At 41.2% G+C, this 19104-nt stretch overlaps 1 protein-coding gene across 1 annotated transcript; it reads left to right on the plus strand.

Moving 5' to 3' along the window:
• Positions 1–2337: 2337 nt before the first annotated feature.
• ogdhl (oxoglutarate dehydrogenase L) lies at positions 2338–17508 on the plus strand. Its single transcript, XM_078273718.1, has 22 exons — positions 2338–2559; positions 2945–3115; positions 4105–4207; positions 5984–6099; positions 6195–6349; positions 7174–7320; positions 7401–7491; positions 7582–7761; positions 7866–7994; positions 8854–9033; positions 9117–9269; positions 9930–10032; positions 10349–10477; positions 10921–11071; positions 14236–14363; positions 14450–14628; positions 14767–14838; positions 15526–15651; positions 16640–16712; positions 16803–16966; positions 17049–17203; positions 17307–17508. Exons 1-22 carry the CDS (start codon positions 2338–2340, stop codon positions 17428–17430), a joined length of 3051 nt encoding a protein of 1016 aa, XP_078129844.1. The 3' UTR covers positions 17431–17508.
• Positions 17509–19104: the final 1596 nt, after the last annotated feature.

Below are 19104 nucleotides of genomic sequence, written 5' to 3' on the forward strand. Positions count from 1 at the left end.
TGCCGCCAAACATGCTTTATTAGATGAATTAGGGTTCCTAAATATCCTCATGACGTGGACTTCCATAAATGGTGTGTAGGCTTGGCTCGGATAAGTGGATTATGCATTATCTGCTTCTCTCGCTCTTTGTACTGAAGCTGGCATTGCCCAAATGAGCTGTGGACTCAAAACAAAGTCAGTTTGGTTTGGCAGACCTGCCAGTTGATGGCTGCCATGAGCCTGGGTCACCTAGACGTGAACTTTATTTAGGGTACTGGTTCATCCTGGATTAAATCAGATTCATTGACTGAATGTGCCAGGCAAATCCAACAAATGAATAACCATAGTCAACAACAATGACGTATTTCGACTGTTATTCACATTTCAGCAATTCAACAATTGGTGTCACTAGAAATAGGATGTTAGAGATATTGTCCCTTGTTTGATTTCCCCATTAACAAGAAATGTTTCAAACGCTGAACAGCTGGTCCAGTTTGTCCTGTCTAGTGATGTAATTATTCTAAAACAGGATGTAATTTAACACAGAGCCTGTAATGTTACCCAGCGGCACAGGTCTTTTCATCGATGAACACTATTAATAAAACGCCAGAAAGCAACTGGTCTTCACTCCATCTTTGTCAGGCGGTGAAGTCACTACAACAAAATGGCATTTCAGTTCCTAATTGCCTGAGCCCTACGTTCTCCAGGTCAGCCGAAGACCAGCAGCAACAACAAATGCAAATAATGAAAAAGGAGGAACTCTCCGTCAGGGAACACCGAGCATTATTGTGTGCTGTTTTAGAGTCAAAGCATATGTGAATATATTCTTGGCGTGGGTGAAAACATTTGCTTTTAATTGTTTGGTTATATACAGCATGCTGCAGATCATGTGAATAAATCTGTTAATGGTACATTAGACATTTTGGAGTTGAGACTGACAAAAAATTACCAGTTTAAAAACCTCATAATGATGCTGTGGTTTATGTGATGCTCTGATATTTGTTTTAGACCTACACTGTTTTGTCTGGTAGATCCTCTTGCAACTTGTGCCCACTCCATGTTCTGTTTTGCAGTGGCGTGTTTGTCATGATTGATAATACCGTTTCTTCTGTGCCAACAAGTATTACTGATGAACATCTAGATGAGGAGGAGAGGTTGGGGAGGAAGGAAGGAAGGAGGCTGGAGTGAGTGAGGGAGGGAGGGCCAATTATCTTATTGTTTAACCCACTCAAGGTAGAAGCCCATCAATCTGAAGCCACTTGCTCAAATGACTCATGTTCAGCCTTTATAAAAGTTGAATTGAACACTGAGGGGAAAGACATATGTGTGACGCAACTTAGAGAGGAATGTATGACCTGTCTGGATGACAAGTGTTTGCATGGACTCGTGGATTAAAGTAAGTATTCTGATTATAAAATCGATTGCTGTTATAAACAAAATACCACAAACACAATAAATAATTGATTTCAGATTTTTATTTTTTTTATTTGTGTCACTTAAGGATTTTTTTTCTTGGTGAAAATAGAATTTAGTTTGATGTTTGTTTTCGTTTCTCTGTGGTGTGTCTGGCCGTTACCTAGGCACCACCGGCACCTTTGGGTGCAGCATGCTGCTCGCTGTGCACAGGAAGCACCACCACCAGCTGACATGGGGGGCGTGTCAAACCGTGCATGCAGTGCACTCGGATCTCTCACCTCCACTGATACCTGTCCTACTTACATCCTCCGACGATGACAATAACAGTCAAGTCAGTCTAAGGTAAATGTAATTCATAGACATAAAAACGTAGGTGACATTTAAAACCACTGTCCTATATGCCGTGACACCGCGCGTTGCCAATGGCAGAGACGACGGGAGATTATGAGGGTTTATGTTGACGTTGGGGGATTAGTGGTCGAGAGGAAACCGTAGCTGACCCGGAATGAAGTAGACAATGTTTTGGCATTGAAATGGGCTATGTAGCCTGAAGTAGCCTGTAAAGCATCCTGCAGGTATTTAGCTTTCATTAGTGGGAATCTATTCAAAAATATCACTTGTAAAGGTCATTTTATCCTTGAGGAGTCTGCAATTATGGTCCCTGTTAAATGCGATCTGCGCTCTGTAGGTAGCCTGGCTCCGCCCTCCTACGTACTTCTGTAGGTTAAGCATAAGCATCATACTGAAATATTGTTTGATGTGACATTCAGACATTTCTCATTCAAAGATGGTTTGTAATAAATCATCAAACCAAGCCATGCACACTATTTCTGCGTTTACATAAATGATTGTAATCAAAACACCGAGATGTCTTCCTTTGAAAAACTAATTGTTAACTCTCTCTGACCCCCAACTTTCTTTTTCACTTTGTCTGTCTCTAGCATGAGTCAGTTTCGGGCGTTAGCGGCTGTGCTGAGGGGTGGGTGTGTTGGAGGCAGTCAGTGGCTGCGAGTATGCGGAGGGGGCCCGGCTAGGCGCTGGGTTGATCCCAAGAGAAGCTGCTCATCCGGGGCTGCGCCTGGTCACTCAGCGGTGGCCGGTAGCTCCAGCTATGTGGAGGAGATGTACTTTGCCTGGCTGGAGGATCATAAAAACGTCCACGAGGTAACAGTTTGCAAAATGTGCCATTTCCTCCCACATGAGTGAATAAGAGAGGGACATTTAATATTAGTGTAACGTGGTTTTCCCATGAATAGAAATTTGCAGAGGGAACAATGTCCAGTGGGTAAATGTCGAGTGGGTAAAAGTGGGAGTGGGTAAAAGCTAAATTATGAAGAACTGCCGTTGAAAGAGGGCACTTAATAAATGTGCCCACTGCCCTAGGTTGTGCTGGTAGCTCAATTGCCTGGGCTTCAATGTCCTGGATTCCAGCCTTTCACAGTCCTGTCATCCCCCAATCTAGCAGTCAGTAGCAGCAAGGTTACTTTTGGTCGATGTTTGCGATGGACCCGCTTGCATCTGCTGTGATCTGTCTTTCTCTGTGTTCTAGTCCTGGGACGCATTCTTCCGTAACATCCAGGACTCCAGTCCGTCTGGCGAGGTGGGTGAAATACGCCCCTCCGCTCTGCTCCAGGGCCGAGTGCAGTCCCACTCACCAGACATGACACAGAAAGTGGTGGAGGACCACCTGGCTGTGCACACTCTCATTAGAGCCTACCAGGTACTCCACACTCACCCGGGCCTAGCTCTGTGAGACACATACACAAGCTATCAGCTTGTATAATGTGGATTTATGTTATTTACAAATTAAAAGATTGATCACATATCTAGTAGGCATCCGTTTAAATCTTAACCAGTGTGTGTGTGTGTACAGAATTAAGATGTCATATACCTCGAGCCACAACTGGCTGACTATTTGTAGTTCTGATGTGTGTGTGAAAAATGCATCAAACTAAATCCTCTTGACTTGCCTAAACAGATACAACTGGCAATGAAAGCTGTTTATACTGTGTGTCCTTGTATTAAAAGGAATATACAATTTGTTTGTCACTGCACGAGGTTATGCAAATTGCAAGATTAACTCTAACCTACTTACCCTTGTTGCTTTTTGAAAACTGAAAATATCAAAGAGACTACTTAAACAAAACAGGTGGCAACATTTCGTCTTGCCCTCAAATTAATTCGAGGAACTATCCAAGGGATTTATTAAATTCTGGCTTTTGGCAAAGGCGTCACTTTTATTCCCAGCTTGCTACAATCCTGGTGGGAGTGTGTGTGTGTGTGTGTGTGTGTGTGTGTGTGTGTGTGTGTGTGTGTGTGTGTGCGCGTAGATATAAAAGCACTCCCATGGGGCTCTTTTCTCAGAAAGGTTGATTTATAACTGAGTGTCAGCTTATTCTCCAGCTGTTCACACTCAGCATCATGAGCACATGGGAGAAGTTGGTCTTCAGGGCTTTCTTCCAGACTTCTTCTTAGGTTTAGGCAATAAAACTACTTGCTTAAGTTTAGGAAAAATAGTGGTTTGGGTTAAAATAAACCATTTCTGGTAGAAAGCCCTGAAAGCTAACTCCATCTGTTTGCACATCATGATGGCAGCTCCTTGCTGAATCTTATTCTCTCCTACCTTTCACTTTCTCTTTTTTTACCTGATTCTCCTCACCTCTTCTTTTCTCCCTCCTTCTTCACATTTCTGTCTCTCTGTCTGTGTAGATTCGTGGTCACCATGTTGCGCAGTTAGACCCTCTGGGAATCCTGGATGCTGACCTGGACTCCTTCGTTCCCTCCGACCTAATCACTACCATTGATAAATTAGGTAAGCCTCACAACCCCTACAATCATCCTACACACATCACACATACCACAAATTTATAATTGTGAATGAAGGAAGATTTCTGTCATGTCTTGAGCCGATTGTCTTTATAGTTTTTCATTTACTGAGATAGTTTCACAACCATAGGTGTCATGAAAACCATGTAAAACAGACCGTATCATTTAAGAAATGCATGTCAAAGTAAACTTAGACTAAAAGAAAAATAGACTTTTTACACAAGAGGTATAGAACTCCTTATTTTATCCCCCTTTCCTAACTAAAGGCATATGTAGTTAACCCACAGGCAGTATATACGGTATGCTGATTAGATTCCTACTATAGAAGTCCTTCCTTCTAATTACCTCAGGGTACTTGTCCTGCTTAAGGATTTCAGTCATAAGCATATTATTCTCATTGGTGGGTTTACTTCAAAAGCTTAATTTGCCTTATAATGAAAATATCTGATTTGTATTTTTCCTGCACTTTATTTCAATAACATTTATGTATCTCTTTGAGGGTTTGCACAGTACATACATGTGCATCTACATTTACACACATTATACACACCCAGGGTTGCATACCTCCTCAGAGGAGAGTATAAGGGGTATTTCAGTATAAAACGCACCATCACGCTCTCCGCCAAGTCTGTATATGGGTTGGTCAGCCTAATGCTGTCATTAATCTGAGGCCAAGCTCTTGTCATTCTCCATTTCATTTAGCGGACTGAGGATCGGTGGATGCGGGGCGGCCACAGAAAGCGATCAAAGTATACAGTAATGAGAGAGAGAGAGAGAGAGAGAGAGAGAGAGAGAGAGAGAGGTTCTGTTGGCTGCTGTTATCAGTGATCAGTGTATGTCATGACATTGCATTACATTATGTATTGTCACCAGGGCTATAGCTCCCTAATCAAAGCTAATGACAGCCTCCGTGGCCCCTTATTTGGTCAGCTGATAGTACAAGAGTCTATTCTTGGCCCCCTTTGTCTTTGCTGTGTTCCTAATATGATTTGCACCTGTCTCCTCTTATGTTGCCTGCGATCTTGAGCTTGACCAGCTCTCAGGTGGGCTTTGTCAGTGCAAAAACTTATGTGGGGCTGCCGATACTGATGCTGTACCTCCTCCACAGGTCCTGCTATTATACTGTCAACAAATGCATCCTGGAGAATTTTTTTACTGTAATGTACTTGGATCAAGATTTAAGTTGATTCCCTTCAGTGTTATGCACTACATTTGCAAGGAGCACTACTGTCCTATTCATTAAAATAGTCCAGCCCAATAAGTGCACCCTTTCAATAAGATAGGTGAGTTAGGGCTGCAAGTAACAATTATTTTCATGATCAATTCATCTGTCGGTTAATGATTTGTTTTTTTAAATCAATGCATCAATTAGTCTATAAAATGTCACAAAATTGTAAAAAAATAGCTACTTTCCCAGAGCCCAAGGTGACATCTTCCACTTGTTTTGCCCGACCAACAGTCCAAAACCTCAAAAACTATTCAATTTACAATACTGTAAAACATATCAAATCAGCAAATCCTCACTCTGGAGAAGCTGGAACCAATGATTGTTTGGCATATATTTTTATACTTTTAAGTATTAATCATACTCTTAGCTATAATTTCTGTTGCCTTCATGTGATATCAGAAGAAATGGAAGAAGTTCATGATCTAGTTCAAGATCATGAGTTAAACTGGTCTTTGTGTTATGAATGTTATTGTGCTGTTATTGTTCTGGGTGATAGTCTTAAACAAACCTGAGTTTCACATGGTGTTATCGTAGGTTTCTACAATCTTGATGAGTCTGACTTGGATATGAGCTTTCAACTGCCCCCCACCACCTTTATCGGAGGAGCAGACAACACACTTCCTCTTAAGGAAATCATACGCAGACTAGAGGTATTTTGTTTGTGTCCATACATGTGTCTAATGATGGGGGAAAGCCAAATATCACTGTATCATGCTATTTTCTTTTTTTATGTCTTCTTTTTCAGACATCCTACTGTGGTCACATAGGGGTCGAATATATGTTCATTAACAATGTGGACCAGTGTCAGTGGATTCGTCAGAAATTTGAGACTCCGGGAATCATGCAGTTCACTGATGCTGAGAAGAGGACTTTGCTAGCCCGCCTGATCAGATCCACACGGTCGGCGGTCTTCAGTACACTTCGATGACAGCACAATACCTCAGTTTTAGTTATAGCTCACATCAGAGCCTCACATAGCATAACAAAACTCTTGCCCAGGCATATATTTGAAAAGATAAACACCTTATTCTTCATGTGAGCTCATTTTCATCTCTGATAAATTATCTCAGAAGTCACTAGAGGTTCCGAGAAGTGATCTTCTTATTGTGTTCTGGCTTGTTCTATGCTGTTGCAGTGTTATCATTCCTACAGTAATTAACACATGCACATTGGTACTGAAATACATTTGCTAAATGCTTGAGTACAAGTTCTCTGAACGATCATAGTGTTGTTCCAAAACTTATTTTCTGTAATGGAGCTTTAGTTATCATAACTAACTAACTAGTCTATATCCTTCACGTTCCACTTCCGGGATTGCTCCGATGCTGCAGGAAATTCCACCGGATGCATGTGTTTTCCGTTTCCTTCCGCTTTCTTTGTGTTGCAATTTTAAATTCGGTGGATTTATGAGGACTATTGTTGACTGCTACTCAGATCTCTGCAGGGTAAATTGAGACAGCTAGCTAGACTCTGTCTAATCTGAGTTTTCTCTCGCACAACTATTTTGCAGCGGCTCTGTACGGAGTTTAGCACTGCCCATGATGATTCTGATTGGTTTAAAGAAATGCCATTAAACCAGAGCATGTTTTCCTCCTATCCCTGAATGCTATGTGGAGTAGCCAGACCTTCCTTCAGCGTGCTTTGGAGGAGGGTCTGGCAAAGCGAGACTACTAACTAACAAACATACATCCATGAACCCTACATCTGAACTTTTTTATGTCTAGGTTTGAGGACTTCCTGGCCAGAAAGTGGTCGTCAGAGAAACGTTTTGGTCTGGAGGGCTGTGAAGTGCTCATTCCTGCTCTTAAAACCATGATTGACAAGTCGAGCGCTGCCGGCATCGAGAGCGTGATCATGGGGATGCCTCATCGGTACTGTGTATTACACATTTCTCGCCTCTCAGCTCAATCTATGCATACAGCTGATTCTCGTCCTTCCATATTTGATATAGGGGTCGACTAAATGTGTTGGCCAATGTGATCCGTAAGGACCTGGATCAGATCTTCTGTCAGTTTGACCCCAAGTTAGAGCCTGCTGATGAGGTGAGGAAAATTGTGTGGAAAAGTATCAAAGGAAGGCATTCTGGATATACAACTGATGATATATTTCATGACCTTTCTCTACACCGGTAGGGGTCAGGTGATGTGAAATACCACCTCGGGATGTACCATGAGAGGATTAACCGTGAGACAGACAAGAACATTACGCTGTCACTCATGGCAAACCCCTCCCACCTGGAGGCAGTGGATCCAGTGGTTCAGGGCAAGACCAAAGCTGAGCAGTTCTACAGAGGAGACACTCAGGGAAAGAAGGTAAAAGTTATTGTTCCGGGTACATGGTGGCTTTTTTTTGTGTTTGGTGCTGTAAATGTATATTTGCATTAAAGATATGTTGCTATGATGTGATTTTTTTCCAGGTAATGTCCATCTTGATTCATGGTGACGCTGCTTTTGCTGGACAAGGAGTTGTGTATGAGACTTTCCACCTGAGTGAGCTCCCCTCCTACACCACACATGGTACCATCCATGTGGTGGTCAACAACCAGGTATTAGAGACACATTTACCAGAATATAATAATATATTTATTTTGTAATTTACTTAATGTTATGGCAGTAATACCAATATTATTGCTTGTTTATTTTTATTAGTGCAATAACATTACAAAACAAAACGCAGGACAATTGGTGCAATAAAACATTACATAAAGATAAGACAATTGGCCAGTGATAAAACATTAGGAGAAACATTAGGACATAAGTACAGCACAATGATTTATATTGGTCTGAAAGATTGAATTTGGCTAGTGTTGTGACATGTAAGGTGAGGTTTGTTTGTAACGAGGATGGCTAATGAGTAATGACAAAGAAAAGAGGGAGAGAGACTCAAGTTAGGGAGGATATTAAGTAATATAGTATTGAAAACAAAGGATGTAGGTGGTTTTAAACTTGGGGTTGTAATTGACCATGTAAGGCCCCTGGCCAGCAAGCCGGGGCGGAGGTGGGGGTGAACCATAGGGCAGGCTCCGATGCGAATACTATTGCTAATACTAATAATCTTATTGTTATAATTACTACTAGTGCTATTTCTTAAAATAATAAATAATAATAATATTTGGGGCTGGATGATAAATCACTATCGTCTGTCGACTGAAGATGTGATCATATTGTGTTATTGTTTTACACAATTCTGTTGTTTACATTTATTATTCTAATAATAATAAAACTAACAAAATTAGCTGTTTAATTGTTTTGTTTTACAGATGTTGAGATATTTCCTGATGTTACTCATAACACTAGAGCACATTTTGTTGTTACATAACATAATGGAACATAATTTCGATCATTATGCATGTGATCCTCAGCTCTAAATGATATCAAATTTGGCGTGTGATTGTTGTCTCTCAGATTGGCTTCACCACAGACCCTCGAGTGGCCCGCTCCTCCCCCTATCCCACTGATGTGGCTCGGGTTGTCAATGCCCCCATCTTCCATGTGAATGCTGATGACCCTGAGGCTGTCATGTATGTTTGCCGCGTGGCTGCAGAGTGGAGATCCACCTTCAACAAGGATGTTGTCATTGACCTGGTTAGTCACAGCCAATTCTTAATGGATTAACAGGAAACACAATTATAATTACACTTAGACATGACTTCTGTGTGTATTTACAGGTTTGTTACAGGCGGTTTGGCCATAATGAGATGGACGAGCCCATGTTCACCCAACCGCTGATGTACAAACAGATCTGTCGTCAGGAGCAAGTGCTGAAAAAGTACTCCAACAGGCTCATTGCGGAGGGAGTGGTGACACTGCAAGATTTTGAGGTTTGTCATCTAATGCTGTTTGCTCTTGTTAAATATACTGTATATTGGTAGCTGCTACTGTATGCCTTTTTATTTGGTATCACCATCCACTGGACTATGTGCATTAAATCACATTTAGATATTACTCTAGCCTTCGAGTAAATATGTTGCGCCAGCACTGCTGTATTTGAGTTTCAATTTACTGCCTCAGTTCAATCACCTAGCCTCACAATCCCTCACATAAAGTATGTATTGCTCAATGAAGTTGAAGTATACCTCAGATTCTGGTGCCATTCAGTGGAATTGCTCAGGTTCTTCATCCAAAACAGAAACTTCGATCGTAACATCCATTCTGAACATTTTTTTTTATAACACATGTCAGAGAAATACTGCAGCTCCTATCTGGTGTGCTTCTTCCTGGCTTTTGATGAACATTGTTTTCTGTTGTGTGGCCTGCTGTTTGGACTCCTGCAAAAGCACCATTTGTAATATAGCAAGCAGAACCATTACTGCAGATGTAGACTTCTCTCCTCCTATAATGTTTCTCTCTCTCTTATTCTCTTTCACTCTGTCTCAACTACACCCAGTTTGGGTTAGTCAGCTGTAGTCCTTCAATAATTAACAAACTGCATCAGTTTAAATGTGGCGTTTTTCATTGTCCTTATTGCACATTACATGCAGGAAGAAGTTTCCAAATATGACAAGATATGTGAGGAGGCATACACCAGCTCCAAGGATGGAAAGATCTTACACATTCGACACTGGCTTGACTCCCCCTGGCCAGGTAAATTGTATTCTTGTATTTCAGTAATCAAGTTAAAACAAATTAATTTGATTGACTGCCTTTTCTGTGAATACTTTCTGTTCCTGCTGGAGTTGAATCTCTCTCTCTCTCTCTCTCTCTCTCTCTCTCTCTCTCTCTCTCTCTCTATCTATCTCTCTATCTATCTATCTATCTATCTATCTATCTATCTATCTATCTATCTATCTATCTATCTCTCTCTCTCTCTCTCTCTCTCTCTCTCTCTCTCTCTCTCTCTCTCTCTCTCTCTCTCTCTCTGTCTCTCTGTCTCTCTCTCTCTCTCTCTCTGTCTCTGTAGACTTCTTTACAGCAGAGGGAGAGCCCAAGAGCATGAGTGGTGTCCCCACAGGACTGCATGAGGAGGTCCTGCAGCACATCAGTCAGATAGCTAGCTCTGTGCCTCTGGAAGGTTTTCATATCCACCCTGGTGAGTTTAGTTGCTTTGTGCTGGAGAATAGAGCAGTAATCAAAACTGATGCTGACGATAGTAGTCCTACTGATATGATATGCTGTGCTAGAAATCTATACAATGACAGAAGAGCACTCATTACTGCAGGTTATGGGATACATACTGCTCAATGATAAACAATCCTTAAATCACATAGACCCCAACTTTTTGTCTACAGGGATGATATTAAGTCAATTAAAGCAGTTCACCTGTAAACACATCCTTTACAAACAGCAGGTGTTTGGCCTGCGCAGCTGATTTGGCGCACGCTATAGCAATTAAGACTCCCACAAGGGTTTTTGATATTACAGTATTTACAACACGGTATGACAGTCCAATGCGTTTTACACTCCCTTCCCCCATGCTTTCATAAGATATCTCTTGGTTTAATTTTTGTTCCTCTGTCTGTGTGTGTTCTCTAGGTGTGTCTCGTATCCTGCGTGGTCGGGCTGACCTGGTAAAGAATCGGCAGATGGATTGGGCTCTAGGAGAATACATGGCCTTTGGTTCCCTTCTCAAAGATGGCATCCATGTACGACTCAGCGGGCAAGATGTAGAGCGGGGCACCTTTAGGTGAGTCCATGTCAACACAACTGAAAACTCAATGTTGCATCTACAAAGATCTATATGCATCTTATTTAAACCTCTATGCCTTCTTATCTTAATGCTCTTACACTATGAGGAGCTCCCACTACCACCACAGTCTAGTATCAAGTAGGTTTCAAGTGTAGTTAGTTAATTAACCAAGCATTTTAAGAAAATAGATTTTTATTGTCTTCATTTTTATAGTTTGAGAGTCCTTGTGGAGTTATAGTCTCTCCACTCACAGCAACAAATTAGCTTTATCCTTCCTTACAATGATTTAGGGCTTGGTGCTAAATAGATAACATAGCAAATAAACTTTGAGCTAAATCATATCAAGATGAAATTATATTATCGATCGTAAATTAACAAAAGGAGTTGTTTACACATGAAGAGTTTTTTTTCCTCATTTAATGGACAACACTAGAGCACAATTCATTGTTCTGAACATAAATGTTTCATTTTGAATACATTTGCCATATTGTGATATGTAGTATATTGTTATTGGAAAACATCCTTAATACTATGATAATGATTTCAGCTATGTCACACAGCCATGCAATGACTTGGCCTAAATGTACTATTTTGAAATCAAGTTTGCACATTTGTTGAGTCTGTCAGGATCAGCCTGCCTGACCAGAAATAAAGATAGTGAATTAAGTAATTGGGGGGTGGCACAGGGAGTCTGACAGACAGAAGACGTCAGAACAGTCTCCTGGGAACTGTGAAGCCCACATGGTGTTGTCATGGTATGGAGGGACGAGTGACACATGAACAAAACCAGCTCCCCCTTTCATTGTGCCTGTCTCGTCTGTCCCCTATCATTTCTCTACCAGCCCATCTTCACTGACACCAAACCCCCCCCCCCCCCCTCTCAGCTCACAGCGACATACATCACACTAACTAACCAGAGGCTACAGGGCTTTTTTTTTGCCTCGCATTTTCCACTGACATCCATTTCTCCCCATCCGCTGTCCACCTTATGATTTAATATATTGTAATTTACCTGGCTGAAACTACTGTACATCCACCCTTCATCTCTGTATCATCTGTTGTTGATTTAAATCCTCCTATTTGTCAGTTGAGAGTCCACATTATATTATTTGTGTTCTTTCTCATTGTACCTTAGCTATACTTCCTACCTCCTTTACCACCCCTTATTGTTTTTTTTCCCACCTACATTTTTTTTCAACCCCCACTACTCTTCCCTTCACAGTTCTTAGGAGCTGAGCATATTGCCATGTTACAGACGAGTGGGCCTGCTTGCGTTTCTGTGATGTACGTAACAGCGTGCACAAATGGATTCAGTCGTTGTGTTTGGGTGGGTTGCGTGCACCCCTTTCCCTGACTAATGGGGCCCCCAGGCAGAGGAAGTGTGTGTGTGTGTGTGTGTGTGTGTGTGTGTGTGTGTGTGTGTGTGTGTGTGTGTGTGTGTGTGTGTGTGTGTGTGTGTGTGTGTGTGTGTGTGTGTGAAAGAAAGAAAGAAAGAAAGAAAGAAAGAAAGAAAAAGGAGAGAGGTGGGCACGCAGTTTATGAGGCAATTCCAGAGAAAGACCTCATTCTCGTCAGATTGTCGGGTCCTCTTTGGATTGCGTGCGAGTAGTTTTCAGAAAACGAAACGTGAAATGATGTGTGTTACCTCAATTATTGCTGGATGCTCTCGATTTTAGTTGTTCATCAAAGGATTTGAGAAAGTGTATACACGAATGTGGAGCAAGGATCAGAACAAAAAAATTATGCGGTACATTATATGCCCTCATTAGTGTATAATTATGGAAGATATTTTTCAAAGGACTCAAATCATGATCATCTAGTCTTCTAGGTGGTAATATATCACATTCAAGATAATAATCAATAGATTGTGGTTATTTCCTGCAGTTCTTCCGCCTGACCGTTACATAACCTCTCGCACTGTGTGTGTGTGTGTCTGAGTGTATGTGTGTGTCTAGATATCATTAAAGTGATGTTAAAGGGGTTTAAGTGATTGTCTGATCGTGCTGGTTTTGAAGACTGATTCCTACATTAGGAGCGAGCGGACTGCTAGAGCTTGTTAACGTTTGGCTCTTTGCTCCTATCAACTCTTGTTGGGCCTCATACTGACTGAAGATGAGGAGAGAGGAGGGTACTCTTCATGGAGTGCCTTTATGGGCCAGAACACCCGCTCTGTGTGTGTGTGTGTGTGTGTGTGTGTGTGTGTGTGTGTGTGTGTGTGTGTGTGTGTGTGTGTGTGTGTGTGTGTGTGTGTGTGTGTGTGTGTGTGTGTGTGTGTGTGTGTGTGTGTGTGTGTGTGTGTGTGTACCCTTCATCTACTAGGTTAAGAATCTTTTATAGAAATCCTATTACCCTGTTGTTTTCACCACCATCATTTAAGACCGCTTAGACTCCTGAAAATCTTTTGTGGCAATATCGTTCTGCAGTTATAAATACCACACTGTTTTGTGTACTCTACTGCAAATACTAGTGGTGAAATGATTTGTTAAGTCAATAATTGATAGGGGATTTAATATTTAAGATATTTATCAAGCAAAAATTACAGAGAGTTTTTACTTGTTATAGACTAAACAATATATAGATTTTTGGTAAAAAAAAAAAAATCATTCATTAATCATTTGTAAAAAAGAATCATAAGTTGCAGCCCTGCTAAAAACCTTTTTGCATATAACACGTGTCACCACCTCTTAAATTGGTTTGTTTATATCCCACTTTATCCATTAATCTCAGCTAAATGTGATATATATTCTCTCTTAGATGATATCATAACATCGATTTAATGTTGTTGCTCCACAATGATGATTTGGCAGAACAGTGGTGCTTTTTGGCCCTGCAGCATGGCTCTAGGGATTGTCTGTCTGTCAGTCAGTCAGTCCGTCCGTCCTCTTTTGTCCAATCTGAAATATCTATTAACTATTTTCATGTTGGAAAGGATGAATCCAAATGATGTTGGTGTTAATGTTAGCATGGTAACACACAATGATGAACATGGTAAAGATTATAACTGCTCAACATTAGCATGTTAGCATGTTCATTGTAAGCATTTTAACTCAAAGCACAGCTTTGTCTAAGTACAGGCTCACAGAGCCAGTAGCATTGCGGTAGTCTTGTTTCTATATGCCTGTTTCAGTCCTTTCTGTCTCTGCCTTTGTTATGTTTTGCAGTCACCGTCATCATGTTCTGCATGACCAAGAGGTGGACAAACGTATCTGTGTTCCCATGAACCACCTGTGGGCCGACCAGGCTCCTTACACTGTCTGCAACAGCTCCTTATCAGAGTATGGAGTGCTAGGTGAGACTGAAGCCACCCCAGCCACACAGCATGCTTTAGTTCATAAGTCATTATGTAGCTCTGTGTAATGATGACTGTAACTTCAGGTTTTGAGCTTGGCTTTGCCATGGCCAGTCCGAATGCTTTGATCCTCTGGGAGGCCCAGTTTGGAGACTTTAACAACACAGCCCAGTGCATCATTGACCAGTTCATCAGCCCGGGCCAGGCCAAGTGGGTCCGCAACAATGGTATTGTCCTACTGTTGCCACATGGGATGGAGGGAATGGTGAGAAGGGAAAATAAACTGACCAATGCTATTTCATCCTGTAGTATATAACAAATTAATTTTGATATTTTTGGAATAAATGTTTTAGTGGGATTCCTCTTCCATTTCATCATTATGTGTCTTCTTTTCTGTCCACAGGGCCCAGAACATTCCTCAGCTCGACCTGAACGTTTCCTGCAAATGAGCAAAGATGATCCTGATCACTTCCCTGTATGTTCACATGTACAATTTACATTGTGGCTGAAATGGTTACCGATTCGAGGAACATCATTACATAATTCGTAAACTCTGAGCTGCCACACAGTGTGCTGCAGTGAACATCCAATAGCTTCTTTTTTAGCATAGCCTGTTTTTATTAGCTATGCTGATTTCATAACCACTTACGTGATGGCTTAAGTGATGATTACCAATTTCTCTGGAGCTGAAAAGTCTCTTTATTATGGCCTTCACAGAGTTGGTATTCAGCAGTAGCTCAGGTCCCAAGGGTGCGCTGGCACGAGGGAAGATTCAAGGAGGGGACCACAGTGGGCTGTATCAGCAGAAGCTTACCAGATTCATCTTCAAATGGGATATTGATCAAACTATTAGTGGAAGCATACTAAGGGATTAACATTCCCTGTCCTGTGTGTGTGTGTGTGTGTGTGTGTGTGTGTGTGTGTGTGTGTGTGTGTGTGTGTGTGTGTGTGTGTGTGTGTGTGTGTGTGTGTGTGTGTGTGTGTGTGTGTGTGTGTGTGTGTGTGTGTGTGTGAGAGCATCTCTTGCCCAATTATAAGAAAAAAACATTGCTGCAACCAACACTATAATTCTGTAATTTTATCTACATATAGTTACATTTCTGTTTTTTAGAATCAATAACCTCTATATATCCTTTTCTTTGTAATACTGTTTTTTTCAAAGGAGTTCAGTGGAGATTTTGAGGTCCAGCAGCTGTACGAATGTAACTGGATTGTGGTCAACTGCTCCACGCCTGCTAACTACTGTCATGTGCTCAGACGGCAGATTCTGCTGCCATTCAGAAAACCGGTAAAGTGTAACATCGTCTTCACTATATGTTGTGTGTCTCCTCCAGTTTGTGCTTGTCATGTAATTATAGATTTTACATTTGAAATATTGCATATATTGCATTTAAGTCACACATACATATAAACCCACTAATATAAAAAAAAGTCCAGATGGTCGCTTGCCAAAACGTGCTGATGATTAGAATACATTTCCCGAATATTATTTCCTTGTTGACATTAAAAATATTTAGTTTGCTTGGTATTCATTTTTGAGGAAAACAGTGGTTCATATCTGTAATTGGAATGAAATCAAAGTCTCAAATATGAAAACATGAGAGGCACAAACTGGGGTTATGACTTCACATTTGTTGATTGCTTCATCTTGACAGACAAACTGCCAAAAATACTGTTATAATACAATACTATATCACAACCATGCTTTGAAAAGAAGAACTGTTTGCAGAAAGACGCACAACCTTTGACAGTACTCATTTACAGTACAAATGTGGTTCTGTATGTAATTAATTAGTACTTTGAACCTCTACAGTAGAACTAGTTTGGGTATAAAGTTTTGGGGTGTAAAGCTTTTCTCCTCTTTTGTAAGTGCACATCTTTTTTTTCAGTCTCTCACAGTTTTCAGCCACAGTGAATGTCTTAACTGATCCCCTGTCGCACATAAATGCAATGCTTTGCGAAGCATGAGAAAATGACTTCCTGAGCAAATTAGCGAGGGGGCCAATTGGGGATAATATTGTTTGTTTTTTTATGAAAAACTCTGGACTTGGTTGGCTGAGCACAAAGGGTTTTATTTATTTGATTGTTAAAGAAATGTTTTGTTTTCCCGTTTTCCCAATGCTGATGTTGCGTGCTATATGCTGGCAACAAATTAGCGGGAAAAGAGAAAACAACTTTTATCTCTGGAGTTTTTTCAAAGTGCACAATAAAGTTACGGATGATAGAATCAATCTGTTGTTTGTCACTGACAGACACTTTTTCCTTTTTTTCTACAGCTGATCATTTTCACTCCAAAGTCTCTGCTGAGGCACCCTGATGCAAGGTCCAGTTTTGATGACCTCGCAGAAGGTGGAGTTTTACTTTATCTCTGTAAAATGTGACATAAGAAGAAATGTTGATGGACAGTAATAGGTAACATATCATACTCAATGTTGGCAGGCACTACATTCAAGAGGTTGATTCCAGACGAGGGCCCTGCGAGTCAAAACCCAGCCCAAGTGAAGAGAGTGATCTTCTGCACTGGCAAAGTCTACTATGAACTGGCTAGAGAGAGGAAACGGCAAAAACTGGAAAGAGACATCGCCATCATTAGACTTGAGCAGGTGTTTAGTCCCTCTCCTTGAAATGAGAGTGATGCAATGTTGTCATTTCTTCTTTCACTTATCCTTCGGCCTCCCCCCTCAGATCTCTCCATTCCCGTTTGACCTGGTCAGAGCGGAAGCAGAGAGATATGGCAACGCTGAGCTGGTCTGGTGTCAGGAGGAGCACAAGAACATGGGTTACTGTGATTACGTCCGGCCGCGTTTCCTCACAGTAGTGGCCAACCAGAAGCCCATTTGGTAAGGGTGTCTATTCCCTTGTCACCTGATTTGTTCATGACAGAGGTAAAGTGGAACAATCCATTTAGAGAATCAGGTAACAAACCTTCAGTGATTCTTTCAGGTATGTGGGACGGGACCCTGCAGCTGCTCCTGCGACAGGGAACAAGTCCACCCACCTCAATGAGCTGAAGAGGTTCATGGACACAGCTTTCAACCTGAACGCCTTCCAAGGGAAGGACTTGTAATTGAGAACTGGAGCAAGAACCAGACGCTTGATGGTGTTTTTTGCCTCCAATGGCGCCTTCCAGGCAGCTAACCCTAACCTTAACCCTAACATAACCATTGCCGCGCTGCCTGGGAGGAGACGTTGGGGGCAAAAAACACCAAAGACCGAACCAGACTGGAGGTGCAGTTTCATCTCCAACCGTCATGGTCTACCTATTAAGTCTTGATATGGTATATTGGCACATTTTAAAACTCTTTTAGCTTTGTGACAATCTGGAGTATAGCCTAGTGTTTTTAGGAAACATGATTTTACCCCCCTGATAATCTTATGTGAAGTCGGCAATGTTAACTGACTTATGCCTGGATCAGACTGAACAGTTAAGTCTTATGAGACTCTGTGTCAGATTTAGTAAGTGATCATTGTTTAATCTCGACCAATCGTAGCTTGCAGTCTTTTTGCGACGTACAACAACTATGATGTAAGAAGCATCATGAAGCCCAACTAGGCGTGAGAAGGCAAAAAGAAAATTGGTCACACTATTCTTCCTAGGGCCTCGCAAGTATCCTAAATGCGGCTTTTCTTCCACTGACACGGGATAGAAGGACAAATTGTTGTGCACTGGCCATGCCCCATGTCAAGTGGAATTAAGTCATTCTTATTTACCCCCAAATCACCCTTTATCCTTATACCCTCAGTTTGGATAAGGAAAACCTCCACACAAAACACCTCATCTTTGGGATCAAGATATTTACAGGTCGATATCATGTATCTGATTCCAGCTTTACCAGATCTGCACTTTATTCAATCAACACTATTCAACAGAGGGCAATTATGAGGGCTTTAACAGAATAAGTACCGTGTGTGTATACACCACAATGTCTCGTCTGAAGAGAACCAGACACAAAGATGTTCAGCCTCTAAACGGTGCTACACCTTCCAACACCTTCATTTCAAAATAAAATAAAATATTACACAAACATTAAGTCACATAATTGTCAACTAGTTGTGTGGTGAAGTAACAACAGTACAACCTTTGTACCCTTAATAACATCCACACACCATTTAGATTTGTGACAATCCCTGTTATTGGAGTAGTTTTAGTACTAAAGATACCTCCATTGCTGCCATGCTGATGAATACTAGTTTATATTAGTAGTATAGTTTTGTATTTGTATTGATTTTTTTTTAGATGAATAGCAGAAGTTACGAGACACACAAAACACCAACTGGTGTATTTAAACAATGAATGTGAAATACATATCGCAGGTATGAAGATTGTTTGGAAATTTAACGCATCAGTAGGTTTGTGCCTGTATTTGCTTTGGCTACCTTAGCTGTTAGTAAAGGAGTGTGTATTTATTGTCACACTTCACTTCACCAAGAGACATGAGCCAGCTGGCACAGAGACTTGCAGCCATGTTTTCTACTTAGGACATAAGGCTCAGCTTCCTCTTTGGAGGCTGAGGGATGCGCACACACATAAACACAGCAAAGCTGTGGATGCTTTGAGAGCAGTATTATCGCTTCGTTATCACAAGAAAATCCCCAGGTATTTAACAGAATATATATTAGTTACCACTGTGCTTAGAAATGTTATAGAAAATTATGCTTCCAGTTTAGCCATACTGTAGATTCCCTTTTCTGCTGGGAGATTTAACCATAAGCCATGCACAAACGTAATTTTACATTTACA

Source organism: Sander vitreus, chromosome 17 (genome assembly GCF_031162955.1).
Source record: "Sander vitreus isolate 19-12246 chromosome 17, sanVit1, whole genome shotgun sequence".
Classification (NCBI taxonomy): Eukaryota; Metazoa; Chordata; class Actinopteri; order Perciformes; family Percidae; genus Sander; species Sander vitreus.

Excerpts from the sequence above, each read along its gene's own strand:
- ogdhl (XM_078273718.1), top strand. The coding sequence starts at position 2,338 with ATGAGTCAGTTTCGGGCGTTAGCGGCTGTGCTGAGGGGTGGGTGTGTT. Across the intron at positions 6,100-6,194 it reads AAATCATACGCAGACTAGAG|ACATCCTACTGTGGTCACAT; the intron begins GTATTTTGTTTG and ends CTTCTTTTTCAG. Across the intron at positions 17,204-17,306 it reads GCCAACCAGAAGCCCATTTG|GTATGTGGGACGGGACCCTG; the intron begins GTAAGGGTGTCT and ends TGATTCTTTCAG.